General features: G+C 40.1%; 1 protein-coding gene across 1 annotated transcript in view; it reads left to right on the top strand.

Annotated features, from left to right (window-relative positions):
• The window catches only part of npas3 (neuronal PAS domain protein 3), a 396,686-nt gene that overhangs the window by 148,798 nt on the left and 225,670 nt on the right, over window positions 1–22,218 (top strand). The window contains exon 3 of the mRNA XM_085256285.1: window positions 6,295–6,539. Within this exon, the coding sequence (XP_085112411.1) occupies window positions 6,295–6,539 (245 nt within the window). The remainder of the gene's footprint in view (window positions 1–6,294; window positions 6,540–22,218) is intronic.

Below are 22,218 nucleotides of genomic sequence, written 5' to 3'. Positions count from 1 at the left end.
TGCCACCACAACACACCTACCTTCTGATGTGGACGTCTAGTTCTTTTGAAGTTGAAATTACCCTTTGTATTGTTTCAGGACTTACATAAGTAGTTTCTGATGGTTGAAATGGAATTGGGAGACGAAGCATCCTACCAACACATCTCTGCTTATAATACTGTCACCTGCAATTAAATCAGACAGTAAATCTGCTTGGCAACAGTTTGTCCTGTGACATGACTGATAGCCAGTTTGACCTCCAGTTGACCTGAAAGTTAAACCTCAGCCACTCAGTGACCTTCCCAGCGTGCTCTCTGCTTACATGCTCTTAAAATAGTCAGGCACACACGCCCTCTTGCTCTCTCTCTCTCTCTCTCACACACACACACACAAACACACATATCTCCTCCTTTCAGCTGACAAGTTCTTTAAAAAGCCATCGACCCACCTCGCTGAACTTTACGACATGACACACACACATACACACGCACACCTCGCCTGCCGTGACAAGCTCTTTAAAACACCATCAAGTCACCCGGCTGAACTTTACGACACAGTTTCATTTCATGTTTATAAGACCCAAGCATCTCCATGCACACACACACACACACACACGTGCCCCGATCACAACAAGTGTTGCATTTACCTACTCAGCCGGTACATGATAAATATGTCTGTTTGAGTCAAGGTCAAACACACCTCCTTGTCCACTGACACACACACTCACACACTCACACACACACACACATATTCTACACAGGCACAGCTGCAAACAGCAGACAGACATGAAGACATATTTGTCGTCCGTCAACATAATGCTTTCAAAGTTTGCGGAACAAATAAATTCCGTCTGCCTGGCTGCACCTCGCTTTCCCAGCAGCCGTCAGTGCTGACTTCATACACACAGTGGACAGATTTGTGTGCGTAAATATAGTAAATGTAGTGGGGGTTTTTTCTCACAAAAACATTTAGTGGATTTTCCTTTTTTCTCTTTTTCTCTGCTGACTAATAGCTGGAGTTACAAATGGTGACAACGTGCCTGTAGCACTGGTTTTCAGCAACTGTGATACATCAAAAGCTGACTTATATCAAAGGCTATAGTACTGTATATACATGGTAATGTTTTTTCTCAGCCTCTCCTTTCTTACTTTTATGGTTCTGTATAGTCAAGATGATGGTCAGGAGAGCATGCATGAAACCGAATAAGCATTAAAGATAAAAATGGAATTGATGAAGTCATACATAACCATGAAAGAATGAGTTTGGGTGAAGGTGTGTTGCAAAGCAGCTTGCAGCTGTGGGCAGGCCAAGGCAAGTTAAATACTGCTCTCTGTGTGACATTTGCCTGTTTGAAGTGTAGAAATCTATCACCTGAGGCATCAGCTGATGGGACTGGCATTGAGATAAGCTCTTTTATGAGGCCATCAGCTTGCACCTGTTTGAATTGACAGCATTCATGATTTAATTTAAGCTGTAAAGTGCTGTGCTGTACCTCAAATGCTATAAATAGAATGTGTTACAATGTTAAAAAATAATACTAAAAGTCAAAAAATCAATAAAATGCAACTTTTTAGAAAGGGAGTGATTACATACGTTGAAAAAGTACTGTATTTTGTCAACCTCTTCTTTCCATTTACTATTTGTTCCCCCTGATAAATAAATGACAAACAGTATGAAAATTATACTCTCTGCCAGATGACATCCATTTTTCATCTCTAGCCCTAAACAACTCCTCCTCCTCTAAAGTGTTTGTCCGCTATCCCTCCATCTCATCCCTCTTCTTCTCTTTACCCCCCCCCCCCCACACACACACACACACACACAGACACTTTTTCTCTCACACTTTTTTTTTTTTTTAGCTCCAGCAAAAATTAATCACCTGTCTTCCTGTCTTTGTGCGTGTGCGTATGTGTGTGTTGCCGGCAGGAAGCCCACAGAGGTTTTTAGCAGCTGATTTATTGCCGAGTTAATTCATAACGGCGTCCGATGATGATGAGAGGCTGCAGGAAAGTATGGTCGTCACTGTTGTTGTTGAAGGGTGAGAGAGAGGGGGAAAGGGAGAGAATAAACAGAGTCATTCTTTGATATAAAGTAATAGGGTGGAAAGTGATAGAGGAAAAGTAATGAAAAGAAAGTTATGGAATAAACAGAGAGACAGATTGCAAGGTGCTTTAAAGTGTAGTTTTAATATGAAGAAAAGTAGAGAAAGAGGGAGGAAATGGGATTAGCAAAGAGGGTGATCTTTGTTGGTGTAGTTTCCTTCTTTCGTTCACTGAAGAAGACGTGACAGTTTAATGTGAAAGTGTTTAGATTTCCCTCCCCAGAAGAATGTGCAAATGCTAATTAGTGTGGAATCTTAGTTTATTTCCATTTACCATATCAAAAGGCAAACACCACTGAACCTACAAACTAGACCTACAACCATTAAGATCGACAAAATGTCTGCTGTGGTGCTACAAAAAAGTAAGCTACTGTGTCAGTCGCTATACCAGACAGTCACCATATTAGAACAGCTGTCTTTGGCACAGGCCAGAATCTGTTTGAACTGGAGAGAGGGGCCAGAGACAATCTTCTGTAAAAGTCTAACTTTGGAGTAAGGGCATTGCGCTACAGTAGTGTGGCGGAGGGGTGGTCCCTGGCGTAGCCTAGGGGAGGGGTGGAGCGGTGAGCTCAGGGGGGTGGTACCGGGAGGCAGGTGAGCCACAGGTCGTGGCGATTGTGCCATGAGTGTTTTCCTTCTGTGTGTCTATATAGTGACGGCAGAGTCGAGGGGGAGGCGGGCTGGACCGGGACGAGCTGTCACGGCGCATTGTTATTATAAATAAAAACGTGATCAAGAGCATAAACGGTGTGTGTGTGTGTGTGTCGCATACATCACAAGTAGCTTACCTGATATGGAAATAGGAATCAAAAGAAAATAAGAAATCAACAAGTCATAAAGTTAAGAGGTAAGAGCTAAGAGACTTTAAAATGGGTAATATATAACTGACAGACAGCCCCCAAGAAGTGACTTTAAACTGGTTATTATGAACAGTTGTTTTATTGTGAAGTGACTTCTAAAAGATAACCCCTCTGGTGGCTGTAGTAATTATAATAATGTAGGGAGGAGACTGGGGTCTACAAAAAAGGGAATTTTAACACAGGACACCAATTTTGCATTTTTTTCTTTCACTCATGGCTTTAATCAGAGAGCACAGAGTGTGCTGTAATTTCTTTTTGGTTACTCTGAGCTCACTGCTGCATGATTTCACACAGTCTTGTAGCAAAGGAAGCAACCTAAGGGGTGTAACAAGCAAGAATAATGATAGTAATTGATAATATTCTTTTGTGATGGTCATGAATTTGTAAGCTTCTGTGCAACATTACTCTTGTATTGGTGAAGAGGTGTAAAGAGGTTTTTTGTGTCCTGTCTCCCTTCCCTCACCCCTAGGTAGATGGCTGGGCGATATGATCCCAAATTCATATCTCAATGTTTTTTTAGCTGGATGGCGATATACGATATATATCTCGATATTTTTTTAAAGCCAAAAGGTAAGAACAAAAAGAGAGTTCTTAGTCAAAGCTGTGTCCCAGATGTCACACAGGCACTTTTATTAACATACAGCGTAGATGTACATGAATAAATAAAAGAAAACAATGTTGTTTTTGTGCATAACAAAAAGCTCACAACTGTTCAGTCAAAATGTAAACTAACAGACGCTGAGGATAATAACAAAGACAGATTTCACAGCTGCTCTGTTCCCAAAAGTTCTACTGCGTGACCGACAGCCTGGAGTTTGAAATCCTCTTTGTAACCACGTCTCTTACAGGTGCCATTTGTGGTCCATATACACACAATACGGTAATATTACGTTGAAGCACAGTACGTATCACTCCGCGAGGCTCCAGACCACGGTAGCCGTAATGCTCCGACAATCCATCAAGCGGTGCAGCTGCAAAGTCGTACTAAAACATTTTTTGACAGATTGCTAAGCGCTGTGTACCACATAAAATCAGTTCGCGGTCAGTAAGCACAACCAGAATTCATACATAAGGCGCACTGTCGATTTTTGAGAAAATGAAAGGATTTTAGGCCATGCAGCTCACAGGGGCTGTATGTCATTAGCGCGCTTAGCTCGCTAACACGTTGACGCCGTCCGTTGCCGTATCCATCGTGTCGTTGCCTGCAGGTGAAGCGATGGGGGAGGGGGAGTTGTGTTCAGTGAAGGAGAGAGGCGAGGCCGAGTAACGTTGCATAGAGACAAAAGTGGACGAAAGAGAGGCAAACTTGCGGCTCCACAAGTATAATTATAACGTAATATATATTATATCGATATAAACGATATTGTCACATCTTATATCTCGTATAAAAATATATTGATATTTTAAAAAACTCGATATATCGCCCAGTCCTACTTCCTACCCCTGAACCTGGTTCTCCTGGAGGTTTCTTCCTGTTAAAAGGGAGTTTTTCCTTCTCACTGTCACCAAGTGCTTGCTCATGCAGGGTTGTCAGATTGTTGGGGTTGTCTCTATGATTATATAGTGTTTATCTTACAGTATAAAGTGTCTTGAGGTGACTGTTGTTGTGATTTTGTGCAATAGAAATATAATATAAGTGACTTGAAATTAAAATGTCTCATCCTTCTCTTCAAGATAAAAAAAAAAAAGGTTTAAAGCAGTGTTGGTGAAACTGGCCGTGGCGGACACGTGTTGTGTGTGTCTTCGAGTGCTCCTGTATCTGTAAAAGCATTATTTGAAGACCATTTTAAAACCACACCATATTTGTTACCATACTGTATCTATGGGCATAATTGATCATTTTTCTCTTATGAATGTTTATTAAGCTTTTTATTCCAGTAACACATGATTACCAGTGTTGGGCAACTATAATTAATTATAGTTATCAAAAAAGTAACTGAGTTAGTAACTGAGTTACAATATTCTAAAAGTAATTATTTACTTGAGCAGTAACTATTGCGTTACTTTAAAAAAATGTTTAACCCTCTGGGGTCCAGCGTGTAATTGGCCATTTTTAACTACTTTTGATGTTTCCTCTACATTTCACCTTTAAAAACAGTTTATTTGCCTTGTTTGGTATCATCCTTTTCAGCACAACCTCACGTGTCTGAATTTACAGTTATGTTTTCATTGTGACATACTGCATTAACACAATTGATCTAAAATCAGACAAAAAACATAAAATCAGAGTAGAAAAAGTTATATTTTTCACTGTAACAACCACTAAACATGTTTAATGAATCATATTTCATAACTTTAAATGCAAATATAAATGGTCAATTTTAAAATCCTGTGCACAAGTTTTGCAAACAACAAAGTTATTTGCATCAATTTACCTTTTACCTTGATTTTTTAAATAACCATTTCAAACTATTTACAGAACAATCAGCTGTTCTTTATTCAATAAGATGCCACACAAATTATTTGTGCCACTCCAAAAAAATAATTTCTGTCCACTATAAAGGAGAACATCACAGCCTGATACCTGCAGGTCTGACAGCAGCAGGTGTATCACTCCTGTTTCTACCTGGAGACAGCAACCCGCCTCATTGTTCTGACACACAACACAAAACTATCCACAACACTACACACTAACTACACAAGACAACACATTAGGTACACACTCCAAACACGCTAAACGTCACAAACGTCACTCCTAACACTTCCCCTGTTTTTTTTTTTTGTTTGTTTGGGGTTTTTTGCTCATAAGCAGAGAGTGCTCGCTGCGCTGTCCTTAGACAGTAAACGTGACGAAACTATTGAGGAAAAAATGCCGCGTATATATTGTTTATCATGACTCTGGTTTTACGTGGCCTATCAACACAATTTAAAAACTGGTATATATCACCTTGTTGCTTTGTCTTTAAGTGGTCATGTGATTGGCTTACCTCGACTACTTTATTCTTCCTCAGTCAAACAGCAGCACTCATGTGATTGTTTTGCTCCCTTAGCTCCAGGTGTTGTGCTAGACAGTGATCGTGATTGCCGTCTGCGGGAGCGCGCGCCGCTGCTTAAAGCTGTAGCGTTCAGATTACTTACAGCTACTTCCGTGCAGCTGATATAAAATGCGGTAAGCTGAACACAGCTCCAACTGTCTGTTTGTTGAAAAATAGTAACAGACCGCATTAGTAACTGTAACGGCGTTGTAACGATAAGAATAGTAATTAGTTAGATTACTCGTTACTGAAAAAAGTAACGCCGTTACTTGTAATGCCGTTATTCCCATCACCGATGATTACTGAAAATCACGTTCTGCACAACCCTTTTATGTGATCAGATTTCTTTTAACTTTTTTTTTTTTTTTACTCCTTACAGGCTGCAGGCTCTGAGGAAGGAGAAGTCACGGGACGCGGCAAGGTCGCGTCGGGGAAAAGAGAACTTTGAGTTTTATGAACTGGCCAAGATGCTGCCACTGCCAGGTGCCATCACCAGCCAGCTGGACAAGGCCTCCATCATCCGGCTCACCATCAGCTATCTGAAGATGAGGGATTTCGCCAACCAGGGAGACCCACCGTGGAACCTGCGAATTGAGGGACCTCCGCCCAACACCTCGGTCAAAGGTAGAATACACATTGGAAACGTGTGGTTCTGTGTATTTAAAAAAAAAAATCATTAAGAACCAAGAAAAGCTTGTTTAAGGAATAAAACATCTGAAATATAAAAACTCAAATTAAAAATGTTCTTTGTAGTGTAGTTGGTTCGTGTCCTAGCACAAGTATATATTTTTTTTTTCTTTTGCTTGTTGATTATTTGAATCATGGTATCTTATAAGCCACACCTGCAGAGACTTAGCCAACATCTCAGACCACTGAGCTGCTGCTAACTGACACACTGATTATTTGTTTCTGATGCATCAAAGCCTGAGAAGAACTTTTCAGTTGAACACTTGGTCACATCAAATCATAATTAAGCTCAGACATACAAATATATGCAAGGCAATGAAATTACAGGTTACCACTACATCCATAGTCAGCCTCACGAGTAAAAAAGTATTTACCCTCTGGGCAGCTGGTTCCTACTAATGGAAAACATTACTAATTGATTCCTCTCTCTCCATACCTAAACAACAGATTAGACTGCATTTTGTAAAAGGTCAACCTTAGCACACGTATGCTGCATTGCAGCCATAGGTTACATATTAACAAAAAGGGATGTGGTTCCTGTGTCTGAAAAGTTAAACCTATGCTAAAGTCTACTAAACTGGATAAGGATTTTTTCTCTCTCACTATGAATAAGCCTGTGGTTCCGTTTTTTCACCATTCATGCATACTGGAATAGGTTTGATTATGCTTTTTTTCTTTCTTCCAACTTTGTTTTTCACAGATGAAGAAAAATTGGTTGCGTTCTTAAGAACTGTTGACTGCAAATGACTAGTGTAGCTTTAGCAACTCACAACTTCAGATTTTCTGTCGAAATGGACGTTTAATATGTGATTATAGCTGATTTAGTGAACAGAAAAGGGTTTGAAACTGGCTTGATTCACCGTGTTGTACCGAAACAGTTGTCTGGCAAGAAAATCAGAACCTGTGTGAGAACAGATGTAACTTGAGTTCAGTTAGCTGCAAATGATGCGCAAGCTAAATACAAAGTGGTGACATTGTTTATTGGAAATAAAATTAATCCTCAGGAGAATGCAAGTCCAGATTGCACTGGCTTGACATAATCTAGAGGTGGTTTGCCACTTCATTAGGGAATGCTGGGACCCTGTTGTAATTAAATGTGCTATATAAATAAATAAACTATAACTATAAATATAACTGTGTTATACTGTCCTAAAAACCACCATAGAGTGGTAGAATGGTATAGCCCAACTCTGGACAGAATAAATCCTTGTTTCATTCTAGACATTTGACCCACTGTGTCGGCAAAACCGAAACACTGCCTACTTAGCTGACTGAAGCAGCGCCTGTGTAAAATGTAAATATTGCGGATGAGATGAGAGTAGACCTGACTGCTGGATGTGAAAGACGCTAAGTTTAACTTTGTGTGTTAAAGAACTGTTTGATATAAACTTCTTTTTTCTTTTTACTTCATTTGTTATGATTTTGGCACTTGTGATTTTTCACTGACTGCGGCAAAAGTGCTTTTCTTACCCCTGTGTATTATATCTAATGGTCAGCAGGGAAAGTCCAGTTGTATAGTCAGCTCTCTTGACCCGTACTTTCACTAAACGCTTTCCTGATGTGTTTATTGCCTCAGTTGATGGTTTAAAGTTATACTGGATGCAAAACGATGATTATTTTGTACATTTAGGTTCTTCATTAAAGTCAAAAGGGAGGATAAAGCACAGTATACCTTTGGGAGGGCCTAGCTTGTATTTAAAAAATGCTCACTTCAAAACATCAAAAATATAACTTTGTAAACTGGTGGGTGACTTCATGGTTATTACATCCATTTTTTTTAGTTTACAGTCAATAATTCCAGCTTTAAATGATTTAAACCGGGAGTGTCCAACTCCAGGCCTCAAGGGCCGCTGTCCTGCAGTTTTTAGATATCACCCTGGGTCAACACATCTGAATCAAATGATTAGTTCATTATCAGGCCTCTGGAGAACTCATTTAGCCGTTTAAGTCTGTGTTAGCTGTGTTGGATCAAAAACCTGCAGGACACTGGCCCTTGAGACCTGGAGTTGGAAACCCCTGAATTAAGCACTCATAGATGAGTTTCAACTTTTTATGGATTCCATCAAAAAATATTGCAGTTTTGTTAAAACTTTTAAATTAAAAGTGAGAAAGATTCTTTCTGAATAGATAAAGTTACAAACACCTAGCTTTATCAGAGATACCTTTGATAAAGGCATCTTTTAAATTTCTCTGACAATCCCAGTGAAGTTATTCACAAATTACTTTTTTGGTAATGAAAATTCGCATTAAGTTTGTTCTCATATGGAGAAAAAATATATAAAGCTTTCAATATTGTTTCACCAGTTTCTTCTTTTTTCCCCTGTGCTAATTTCAGCACAAAGCCTTTTTAAGTTTTTTTCTTGTCTTTATGATCCTCACTACATTTTTTATTACCCTTGGACATTGTATGTCATTTAAAGTTAAAACATAATTTAGAAGTTTTTGCATAATAACAGTTTTTTTGATTGATTGATTGATTTTTGACCCAGATTACCTCTTTTCACCCAAAAAGCTGCCAGTGCAAGCGGAGCCATAGCAACAGCTTTACTGCCCAATTTAGTTTCCACAAAAGCTCATCTTTGTGTCTTCAAACGAACATTTTTATTCAAATGAAAGTGAACACGCAAACATAGGCGTATCAGGCTTACAGCTAGCAGCATTGCAGCGACTGTGTGGCTCTTTAAACTGCTATCAAACAACTTGCAAAAGCTGCAGAAACGCACCACGGTCTCTCTCTCTGTCACACACACACACACACACACACTCACTCACACACGGCTAGCTTCAGCGCTAAGTGATTTTTCTGTGAAGGGAACATTAAGCTTTGATGAATTTCTGCCTGGAGTACCAGAGTGTACACAGCACTTGTGAATCTAAGTGGAATTTGCCTTTGAAATGGCCCCTTTGTGCGACGCACTTAAAGGAGAAGAGGAGCGTTTGCTTTTAAAGGGGACATTTGGGCTTGTAGGAATGACCCAAAGATGAAAGCAAATTGTCTGAAATTTCTAGGGGCGACAGTGCGTTTCACTGTTTGTGTGTGCTGTAAGAACTACAGTACAACCATATTTACCTGAGAACAAGAGTACACGCAGAGCGAGACTGTAGTTGAGTGTGAGTGAATAAAGGTAAGGTGTATGTATGGGTGTTTCTACACATGAGCACGTCTAATGTGTGTGCTCACACATGCCCTCTCCGCACAACAGCAGATGGCATCATTGTCGGCAGCGCTTTGAAGAGGCGCATGCATTTTAATGAACAGAACCAAAACGTATACACCAGATAATGTGTGCATGTGTGTGAGTGTGTGCTGGGTTGTTTTGGAGCTCTCAGGGCTGTGTGTTGTATACTTCCTGTAACACAGCCCTGCAAAAGACAGCATCATACTAAATCACATTTAACACGTGTGTGGAGGTACAAATATTATATGAACAACCCTTAATCCTCCGTTTGACTTCTTGTTATTTATTCATTTATTTTCAGAACCTTAACTTTGTGATTGCCTCTGTGTGATACTTTCAGGAAACCCTGTCCAAAATAGATTTCTAGACTGTTTTTGTTCATTTATATTAATTCTGACTGGCCACACTGGCCGTTATAAGGGACACAATTATCCAACCAACTGAGAAAACTGCTCACAGTCTCATTATTACACAGATAAAATCAAACCTGACAATGTGGATGTCCTAGAAATAAAAAATCAACAAATCCTCAGTGTGAAGGTCAAAAACACAAAACAGACTTTGCTTAAATAGAAGTGCAAAGTGAGGTTTTTATGTCCATATGCACACACAGCAATTCAATCAGACTGTCCCTCTTGTGCACACAACATATACAGTACATGATATGCTTCTCTCTCTGCAAGGTTGTATGTGCGTGTTTAGGTTGTCTTTACTCTCTCTCCTATTGACTGACACTAATGAATGAATATCCTTCTCTAGAAGACTGTGTGCGAGTGTGTATGTGCATCCATGCCTATGTGACTTTTTACTTTGTAATTGTTTTGTGTGTTGCAGCCTATGTGTGTGCGTGCGTGCGCGTCTGTGTATTTGTGTGTTTCGCAGTGTTTGGAACAGCAGAGAATTATTGATTTTGGCCTCTGTGTAGCTGCTCTGCATTGGTTCAGGTAATGAAGATCGTTCTGTGTATGTGTGAGTCTGTGTGTGTGTAGTATTCCTACTTATGACTCCATACTCTTTCTGTTTTTCCATCTGACAATATCCTCATTTGTTGTTTTTCCCTCCTTGGTTTTAGTTTTTCTCTGTCTTCCTCTCTCTTTTTCCTCTAATTTCTTTCACTTTAGCACTTTTTCTTTTCTCTTCCCCCTCCCCATCCTGTACACATCTCTGTTTCTTCCTTTTTAATATTTCTTTTCAAAAGGAAGAAGGAAAATTAGATATGATTTCTGATCACATGATTTTGATATGTGTGCTTGCATTGTGCATTCCTTTTTTTATCCTTTCTCCTCTCATTTCCATTTCCTTTCCCCAACTTATATTTCTCCTCTTTTCAGTTAAATTCTGTTTTTCTTCTAACTTCTTTTCCATTTGTCGTGTTTGTTGTCTTTCTTGTTTTGTTCATTCTCACCTCATGTTGTGTCCTTCCCTTTCTTCCCCTCTACTTCCTATCCTTTTCCCTTTTCCCCTCACACCACCTTCCTGTTTCCTTACCTTTTCCTCTTCGTCTTTTCCTTTATTTTGGTTCATGCACTATATTAAATCCTCTTTCGCTTTCTCCTCCTCAGTTGATTCTCCTTTCCCACTCCTAACGCTTCACTTTCTTAACCTCCGTTTGACTTTTTTCTATTTCCTTCTCCCCATTCTCCATTTCCTCCATCCTCTCATCCACTTCCTGTAATCACCTTTCTTCCACTCCTTCCTTATCCTCCTCCACCCTTGCACTTCATGCCCCTGTACACCTTCCCCTCCTCCCCCATTGACCTTTGCAGTAATTGACCCATCAGTTGCTCTTCTACAGTTTAGTGTGGGAGGTTTTGACTTCCTGTCAGTAAGAGTCTGCACATCTGCTACAGGACTTTACACAAACAACCGTGACCTTTGGAGCATCCTGACACCCAGCCCATTTTGTGTGTCTGCGTGTGTGTAAAAACGATTGACCGCTCACTATTTAAGTGCGTAGGTGAATGTCGGTCGTTGTGTTTATGTGTGAATTTATGGTGGTGTTTGTGGTTGCATATGCAGGTACAGTATGTGTGTCCGGTAGTGTGTATGAAAAGCTTTGAGGGTCTCTGTTTCTGTCTGACAGTCTGGTGTTTGTGCGTGCGTCTGTGCGTGCCTGTGTGTGTGACCCCCTTCGACACCTGGCTATTCATTATGCATGCAGAGAGCAGCAGACACTAAAATGCCACACTTCATGAGCCAGTCTAAAAATCAAGACACACACACTCACTGTACTCCACTCACAAACAAACAATATACGCACTAATCCAAACACACACACAAGTTTTGCACATACTTTTTTCTGACAATATTCAGAGAAATACACATATAAGGATATTAAGAAAACACACAGGTACCGGCATAAATACGAACTCCACCCTACTCCTTGTAAACACACCTTGTTCATATCTGTGCTGCTTTACATTCTGTATAAATATCCTCTCTCTCTGTTATTAAAAAATAAATTATGGCATTTTTTATAAGATCCACATACCTAGTTATGGCTCAGTGCATGAGCTCACGAGACTCATGAGGAATATCAGGTGTGTGTGGGTGGGTGAATGCGAGCTCAGGATCTTTCACTGCAGTTTTTAATGTGGAAAAATTGTGTATTTTCAAAGTTGTGTTTTAAAAAACAGCCCTGTGACAGACTGGCGACCTGTCCAGGGTGTACCTTGCCTCTCTCCCAATGACAGCTGGGATAGGCTCCAGCGCCCCCCGCGACCCTGAAAAGGATAAGTGGAAGCGAATGGATGGATGGTGTTTTAAAAAAATACACTTACAGTAGACTGTGCATACGTAAAAAAAAAAAAAGTTCTGGAACATAAAATGTGTCAAATCACATCAGATAACATTATCACATTAGTAACAAACTTTGTAACCTTTTTAGGGACCCTATAGTACTATAGGCCTGTTTTAATAGTGAAAAACACATTTAGCAGATTATTGGTTTGAAAGACACTAGTGGCTAAGAACTTTGGAATGTTAGCATAATAGATCCATTGGTAACGCTATTCAACAATAGTCAGGGAGACTTTCTTTGTGCCTTTATGCCTTTATAGATTTTGCTTGCTAACTAGGTTTGGTAGCATTAACTAATAACTTCACTCTCAAAAAGTGCTCCAAAACCAAGCCAGCCATGTTGGAGAGCGTCCTCATTCACAACGTGTAACATACCAACGATTTGTCACGTCCCAAGGCATCTCATAGTAACGCAAAATGTAACCTTCCGCGTCCGTATGATACGCTCCGGATTGTGGATGGAATCCAATAGAACAGACCTTCCCAAAGTGTGGGGGGCGCAGAGCCATGGCAGGGGGGGCGCCAGATGAAAAGGGGGGAAAAAAACAAAACGCTTGGACACTGCTAGCACGGGCGCCCACAGAAACGCAAAGCAGGAGATGAAGCATCGCTGAATGTGTTTCCAAACCAACTTCATTCTAAGCCAAAGACTAGAAAATATGGTGAAGCATATCTGCCCTTTGGTTTCACCTGCACAAGTGCCAAGGTAGGTCTCCCTGCAGAATTGCTTTTCCCTTCGTCGGGAGCAGCGCTGGGCTGTTTAAATCACGGACAAACAGGATCCCACATTCTTGATTTTTAGTTCAAACACTTGTTGTAATGACTAACTACTCCTGACATTTTGGAGATATACATACTATACTATACTTTATAGTTACAGTGGGATACAAATAATATCAGGCTGATCCTGCCACGATTTGTTCCCCCGGTTCAAATCATTAACTGCGAGTCTATATGTAAGCGTGTAAAAACTGCAGATAGTCAGATTAACAGTATTTTGTCTCTATCTGCCATTCCACAATTCATCTCCTGTAAACAATAACGTGGCGCACAGCGTGACGTGAGAAAAGGCACATACCTTTGACGTTGCGTGACGAACTCTGTATTCCTCGTCCACACGTAAACGCAAAAAAGGAGTTTTGAAAAAAATCTCAGTTTTCAGTGATTCGAAACGCCGTTTACGTGTGGACGAAACAGCTGCGTTTTCAAAAATACCCGTGTAGGTGCGGACGTAGCGTAAATTAGTTAGTAGTTTATTTTCTTATTACCTTTAATTAATTGCAGATTACTTGTATTTGCTTAATTTTTTACTAAATGTTTGAGGTGTGAAATAAACCGCAATGGAGCAAAATATGTATGTGTGTGGTTGGAGGATGTGTGCATGTGTGTGCGTGCACGCACGCACGTGGGGGGGCGCGAACATTTTTCTTGTAAAACAAAGGGGGGCCCAGCAAAAAAAGTTTGGGAACCACTGCAATAGAATGACGCTCCCAGAGCTCCCCACAGATCAGAAAGGAGCAGCCACACTCCTGTGTAAAAAGATTAACCGTTACTTGTCCATCATTCACCATGATAATGCAGTCCAGGATTTAACTCTGCTAATATCAGTACATGTAAATTTATTCCTTCCCTCTACGGAGATTTGTGTAAGCCCACAAAAAAAAAAAAAAAATGTTGTAGCCTAAATCTGATTGAGATGATTCTATATCAAGTCATGTTGTGAAGTATTGTCTGCATTGTTTAGTGTGTATTTATGTGAGTGTGTGTTCCTATCCACTTAGCATTACATACAGCCAGACTGCCGCTTTATACAAAATCAACCTCCTGCTTCGAGAGACTCTAAGCGCTGAGTGAGAGAGAGAGCGAAAGAGAGACACGGGGGGAAAAGAGGCGCATCAGAAGAAAGCGCCTGAGTAGAAAAATGAGAGGGATAACGACAAGACGGGGGAGAAAGAGAGAAAAATAAACGAGATAGTCAATTAGAGAGACAGAGGCTATCAGTGAGGCTGAGAGAGAGAGGCAGAGAGACAGAGAGGGAGAGCAGCAGGAGTCTCGTCTCGTTATGATCCATCTCGTCTCTTTGTACCAGCTGACGTTTTTATGATGCGGCCTGCTGGCTGGGCTAATGGCTTCCTCCATTATACTGAGGGAACACAGTGACCCCGACACCCGGATAAACACAGCACTCACATCAAACCCCTCCCACCTGCCCAACCCAGCCTGCACACTGCAATCCGACACTGAGTCAGCGATGAAGCTCGTTTCAAACCGAGAGATGGAGAGAATTAAAAAAAAGGTACAGAGATAAGTTGTTCCCCAAACACTAAAAGGTTTCCAACAGGCGTCCACTGCCTGCTGTATGGCTGGGATTTTTTAGTAAGTGCCTGGTGTCAGTACTGTATTCATTCAAAGGTAAAGCAGCTCAACGCCAAAAAGGAAAGGACTTTCCAGTTAAATTTTGAATATTCATAGCTTTCATAGTTGTGTATAGTACTTTACATTATACATGACTTGATGAATTGTCAAAGGTCGGGGTGTTTTTTCAACTTGAAATATAGTCTTCAAGTATAGGAGTTCAACACTGTCGAACTAAAGGTAACTCTTTTTAAATTACATTTTCCTGATTACCTTTATCTATTGACAAAATATATTTTTTATGTTCTCCCACCAGTAACAGAATTCCTTGTAGTTTAAGCATTCACACTGACAGTGCATTGGAAACCAAAAGCACAAATCAAACGGCAAGTTCAACTTTCTGCAATGACAGGACAGACACCCTAATTAAATTAAAGTTGCATATCAGGCATCCATGCAGGTTACATGATGGGGCTTCAGTGTTCATCCCCACCCATACAGGAAGCAATTCACATACAGTATCACATTGCTTTGTTGCAGATGGTTAAATATCCTTCACTTAAGCTAAGTATCCTTCAGTCTTATTAGCAGTCATTTCAATTGCTCACTCCAAAGCTGAGAAAAGTTTATTTCAGGGTCCTCCCAACTTTCTGCTGCCAGTGGTTATTTGGCCCGTGGTTGATAGAAGCTGGTGAATGTCATTAACTTTGAGTTGTCTGGACATTGTCTGGACCACATTGTTGCTTTTGCATGTAGCCAAAATTTTTCATCATGAGCTTAATATTTTTTGCTATCTATTAGAAATGGCAAAGTTCTTTAGGCAAGCTCTTTTTAATGAATGTCATTGCAAGATCTTTCAAAGACAGAATACAATTTAAAGCTGCTCCTCATGGAAGTATGTTTAAAATATGGATGTGACTGGTGCAAATTTAAAAGAAACGTTGTGTTTTTGTAACTTCAAAGCTATCTAAGATCAAATATAGTAATCTGAAACGTTTTTCACTTGAAGTTTTCAGAGTATGCATTTTAAGATGCATATTATCTGGATTTGTTTTGACAGATTAGACTTGCTCTAACAGCTCATTGTTTCTTTCTGTAAACTAACAACTCGAATATCCTTCCAGCTGTTGCATTCAGGTTAGACGTCATTTAACAGCAGGCTCAACTTCCCACTGATATCTGAAATAAGACAACACAACTCGTCTTCTAAACTAAAGCGCAGCATGTGTGATTGAAACCATATAAAACACAGGGCCTCTGCTATTTGCATTACATCATGCACACACTGGGTGATAATTGTTATGTCTTTCGCCAAAATACCCCCTATCTAGTTGTAATCATTGCAGCTTTTTACCCTCGGATCTCATCTTAAACATAAAACGAAGAAGCGAGGCAGCTCCTACTTCTCAGCATAATAAACTTGTCAAACGCAGCTTTGGTTCTCTCACTGCAAAAACCTGTGGCGCTCCTACCGGCCCCCAGCTTAGCCCCGTTTGGCTCTGCAGCCGACACGCCGCTCCACCCGCTGGCTAAAACCACTCCCCTTGCATGCTCGCACTTAATAAACAGAGGGTAATTTGGCCAGCTGCGAGTGTGAGATGTTTTGATTCCCGAGTCACAGTGTAAAGAAAAATGGAATGACAGAGGGAGAGGGAAACAGCAGTAATTATAAAACTAATTACCAAATGTTGATGATGCCCATAGGCTTTGCATAACTAAATTTAGACGAGGAAATTGCTTTCGGCCGCCGACGTGGCTGCTGGGCATTTTGTTCATCTTTTCTTTTTTTTCTTAATTCTTCTCGTCCTGCCTGCTGTCACACACTTGCACACTGAAGAAAAAAAATCACCATGGAAACAATTATTCAAACACCTATCTTTTTTGTTGGCAAACACAAAATGGCTCCGGGAAGTGTTCTTGTCCAACAATGTGGTGTAATGACAGAAAATATAGCTGCTTGTTTCTGTTTACCCCGTGAAAGACATAGCAATTAAGTACAACACAGAGATGCTCACAGAGAAACTAAAAGACATTCACTTATTGAATCAGGCTGTGCTGCTCTCTGCGGGTTTGCATATGAAAGACGTGTTTTTGTCTCGCCGAGCGTCTGCACAGATTTGTACATAGCTGAGCTCTGACGCCTGATTTTCCTCTGGAGTGATTGCAGAAATGTCGACTGTTGGTTTAAGTTTCTATTAGATCCTACTTTGATCAGTCCAGCGTGAACAAGCAGAGTCTCTGAATAAGTGTTGAAACCAAAGTGGTGTGACTGACTAAACTAAAAGAATTTACAGGGAAATATCTTTCACAGATAGAAGGCTAAAAAAATGGAAATAAAACAAGTGAATGTAAAGCAGGGATTATACTTATTTGCAGACACAGAAAGATGCATACACCACGGTCAAGTAAGCATTCCTGTTATAACTCTCCTAAACTTCTTCTTCTTCTCCACCTGATCGGCACATACGTCATTGGTGCATTATAGTGTAGTTTCTCAGCAGAGAAGTTCTAGCATGCTTTCAGATGCAGAAACACCTTTAAGTTGTTGGGACTACCTGAACTGGTTCCTCTGCAACTTGGCTTTGTTTCTCCGAAGCCCTGTCCACACAGGAAGCTCACAGATGGTTGGTCGTCCAGGCTTCGGTTGGCCTCCGGTTGCCTCATCAAGTCTAGTTGTACAGTGCAAAGCACTGTCTAACATGTTAGTCCAAATTCAACAACTCGTTTGAGGTCTGGTGATTGCAAAGGCCATAGCACGCATTATTTTCTGACTTATTTAACCAGTCAATTCAATTTAATTATATTGTATTTATACAGTGTGGGAAGGTTACTTTTAAAATGTATTCCGTTTCAGAATACAGAATACATGCCCCAAAATGTATTCTGTAACGTATTCCGTTACGTTACTCAATGACAGTAACGTATTCTGAATACTTTGGATTACTTAATATATTATCATGCTTTTTACAACAACGTGAATGTACTATTGCTGTGTGATTTATTACTATTACTGAAGGTCCGCGACTCCGAACTGTAGTAAAGGGACCTCTGACTAGTACGGCGGGGTCCCTGTCGGCTCGTAGCCGAAAAATAGCTTTACTTTGTTGTGTGGGTCAACTTTTCTTGCGAAAGACAGAGAGAGGCGTTGAAAGACTGCTCCAACAGAACTTATTGTTTCGGAGGAAAACACGAACACGGTGTACAGTCGAGTCTTAATAGCTTACTTACAACTGGGCTCGTCAGGCTCTCTTCTTGGCTGCAGTGGTTATTATTATATTTACATGCTTCCAGCTCCCGTTTTTCCTCGATGACAACTCGTACCTTTCCACTCCCCTTTTTCTCCCTCCTCGCTCTCACAGACACATAACGTGTATGGCAGTCCATTCTCCCTGCAACACGGACTACACTGCCCATGATGCTACATTCTTTAGAGCTATGCTTGTAGCATTCTGCCTGTTAGCTTAGCACAACAACAACAACAACGAAAAGGCGCTCTCTCACCCAGGAAACACACAGTCGCAGAGAGAGAGAGAGCGTCGCCCTGTAACCATGGCAACCGTAACGCTGCCGCCCGGAACAAAAGAACGTAGCTGTCAAACAAAACCCAAACAGTCCTGACCCGCGACAATATGAAACAGGAAAGTACCGCAGTGTAATCCATTTATTTCAACAAAGTAACTGTATTCTGAATACCACCTTTTTAAACGGTAACTGTAACGGAATACAGTTACTCATATTTTGTATTTTAAATACGTAACGGCGGTACATGTATTCCGTTACTCCCCAACACTGTATTTATATAGTGGCAAGTCACAACAACAGTCTTCTCAAGGTGATTCAATGAGACATTTGCCCCTTGATGGGAACAGTGTTGTTCTAGAAGAGACCATCATGGTAGAAATGTTTCATTATGCTAACCAGCAACTACATTGGCTTTGGAAGGGAGTCCCTCGTTATAAACTTCCAATGTAAAATTCCTAATTTCATAGGTGAAATGGATATGTTTAGAGACAAATATAATAAATGGTTTTGTAGTCCAATCTTTTTAAAACTCAACCACTTGGATTAATGGTTAGCTCGGCACTTGGCCACTTTGATTAATAGTCCCTCAAAGGAACTCGGGATCTGATTTAGAGAGCCAATTGAAAGCACTGTTTAACCTCGCTCCATTGTCCTTATTTATTTGGTTGGATTTGGTGACAAGATTTCCAAATGTATTCCTTTTGAGATAGAAGGCCCTCTTAGCTGTTCTCTTTACAGGCACTGAGAAACGCTCAGTGCAAATGAAGAACATCTTATGGTCTTCCACAGATCTTTGCCCCTTATACAGTCATTTTAGATATATGATGTTTTCAATGTGAGATCTTACTCAGCCAGGTTTGCGCCTGTCCTTATGTTTTTTTTTAATACATTTTATTAGTCATTTGTTGACTAGTTAGTCTGTGAAAGCATTTCAAGGGCCACTGATGACAGCTGAGAGAAACAGATGTAATCCTTTAAAACATAACAAAACCTGGAAAAGCTGAAAGAGCCTGAAAACCTTTGGAATGTGTCACATTTATGTTGTCATTGCTAGTATGTTTTGCTAGTTTGACCTTTTTTCCCATCATGCCAAAGATTTTGTTTCCCAGAAGTCCCACAGTCATTGGTATCACTTTGTATTAATCATAGTGATACTCTTGTGAAGGACATTTACCCATTAGAGCTGATGTCCTTACTAACCCAGTTATACATCTAATGTCCTTTCTAATCTGTTTATCCCGCTTTCCCTCCATACCAGACAAATGGGACATTATTGGCTTATGTACTGCACACTGTAAGGCCCTCAGCAGTCAATCATCCACTCTAATATTCAGAAAGGCAAGCTTTGACACTGAATTAAAACCGACATGAAAAGCATGTGTTAAACAAAGTAAAGTATTTCCAATCAGGTGTAATTGGCCTGTCGGAGCCAGCGGTGATATATGTTCCTAATTAGTTAAGCGGCCTCGGTTTGTCTCAAAGGGTGTTTTTTATTTTTTAATTATTTTTTTTCCTCTCCTCCCACAGCTGATCGTGCATCAAAATGTCAAAATAAACTGGGGAATAAGAAGCTTTTTAAAAGCTGCAGCACCGATTGCCAATATACATGATTGGACTGGATGGGAGTTGAGGGAGTAGGCAGGGTTGCGGGGTTTTACCTATCAAATTCTCTTGGTATTTAGGTTATACGCACCAATGAATAGTCATTACAATCCAGTTTGATGTGCAAAAGATATTCTTGTTTTTATTTTAACCATGTGTTTGGTGATAAGAAAATGCTGGGGCTGTGTTTTAGGGATCACCCAACCAAGGACTTTTTAAATGGGTGGCACAGAGGGGAATATGAGCCTGTCAATAATTAAATAAACTATGAGCTTTAAATTAAAAAAAATATATATATACAGATAAAGTGTTTTTTACATTTTTAATTACCCCTAAAACTTTCAGTCCATATTATCGTATTACTGACTAATGTATTATTATTGTTTGAAATAAGGCACTAAGGAAGACCACATTTGTTTTCCCCCCAAACCTGAACTGGGTAATCTCAGTTCTTGATCAAAGTTCAGATAGTAACGAGTCCTGTGAGATCACTTGACACATGTCATCTGCTGTTATCACAAGATCTTAATATTAAATTGTCTTAAGATTAATTTTAGAAGGCATTTATAAATGTTTAAAAGAAGAAAAAAGTTGGGGCAAGCATCAAACAGCTGGTGGTACTAACAGGAAACAGCTGGAGGAATATTTTGCAACTAATTAGGTTGATTTGCTACAGGTCAGTAACATGACTGAGTGTAAAAAAAAGAAAAGAGCATCTCAGAACAACAAACAAACTATGTTTACAAAAGGTGGAACAATCTCAGAAAAATGTTCCTCAATGTAAAATTTCAAAGACTTTGAATATTTCATCATGTACAGTAAATAATATCAAAACAATCCAAGAATTTGGAGGAAGCCCCCCCCCCCCCCCCAAAAAAAAAAACAAACAAAAAAACAACCCAAAACAAAACAATCCAATGATGTCCATGATCTTCTAGTCCTCAGGGAGCCCAGCATAAAAAACATGCATGATTCTGTCATGGAAATCACTGCATGAGCTCAAGAACCCTTCCAGAAATGATTTTCTGTGAAAACAGTAAGCCATCCGCCATCCACAATGCAGATCAAAGCTCTATCATGTAAAGACGAAGGCACATGAGAATGGGGTTCAGAAATGGCACGATCTTCTCTGGGCTCATTTAAATGGATGAGGCAAAGTGGTCAGATGAATCAGATGCTGAAACTCTATTTGCGTCCCTGGACTAAAGACAAGAGGCACCATCTGACTTATTAGCAATGACAATTCTAAACTTCATACTGCAACTAATATAAAAACATCATGACTTCATACGAGAACTGTCAAGGTACTGAACTGGCCTGCTTGCAGTCCAGACCTTTCAACAACTGAAAACACTTGATGAAGCATTTGACAAAGACCGAGGACTACTCTTCTCCTAGAATCCTGTAGTTCCCAGTTCCCAGAGACGTTTTCCTGCCATTAAATTTAGAAGACCTTTTGTTTTCATTTTAAATGATACATTTTCTCAGTAAAAAACATTCCACATTCTACGAACTGAGCTTTTATTTTTTCGGGGGTACTAAACCCACAGCAGCAGCACACTGCAGGTATGTATATGCACTTCTACATATCTCAGTGTGTTGTTTATTTTTTATTTTTTAAATTTATGTTTTATTGGTTTTCTTATTTATACAACATGTACAACAATAAAACTTAATCACAGTGGGGGGAAAAAACAAAACAAAACAACAACAAAAAAGACAAACGGACAAAAAACCCCCAAAACAAAACCAAAAAAACCCCCAAAACAAACCAGAAAATACAATGAGATTATACAAAATCGGGCCTCCCATTTTGTACATATTTCAACCGTTTCAACCAGTAATCCTCAAATGAGTCCGCCTGCAACTTTAGCCTATAAGTTATTCTTTCCATAACAAAAATAGTATGTATCACATCAATCCACTCATTTATAGTAGGAGTATTTATAGTAGGAGTATCCTCGATCCTTGATCGTGGCTCAAGAGTTGGGAGTTTGCCTTGTAATTTGAAGGTTGCCGGTTCGAGCCCCGGCTCCGACAGTCTCGGTCGTTGTGTCCTTGGGCAAGACACTTCACCCATTGCCTACTGGTGGTGGTCAGAGGGCCCGATGGCGCCAGTGTTCGGCAGCCTCGCCTCTGTCAGTGCGCCCCAGGGTGGC

This window comes from Mchenga conophoros, linkage group LG19 (assembly GCF_057382185.1).
Source record: "Mchenga conophoros isolate Kocher_MC1m ecotype Shallow Benthic linkage group LG19, M_conophoros_male_GT1.1, whole genome shotgun sequence".
NCBI lineage: Eukaryota > Metazoa > Chordata > Actinopteri > Cichliformes > Cichlidae > Mchenga > Mchenga conophoros.
The sequence above is the reverse complement of the archived record's forward strand: the minus strand, read 5'-3'. Positions and strand labels throughout refer to the sequence as shown.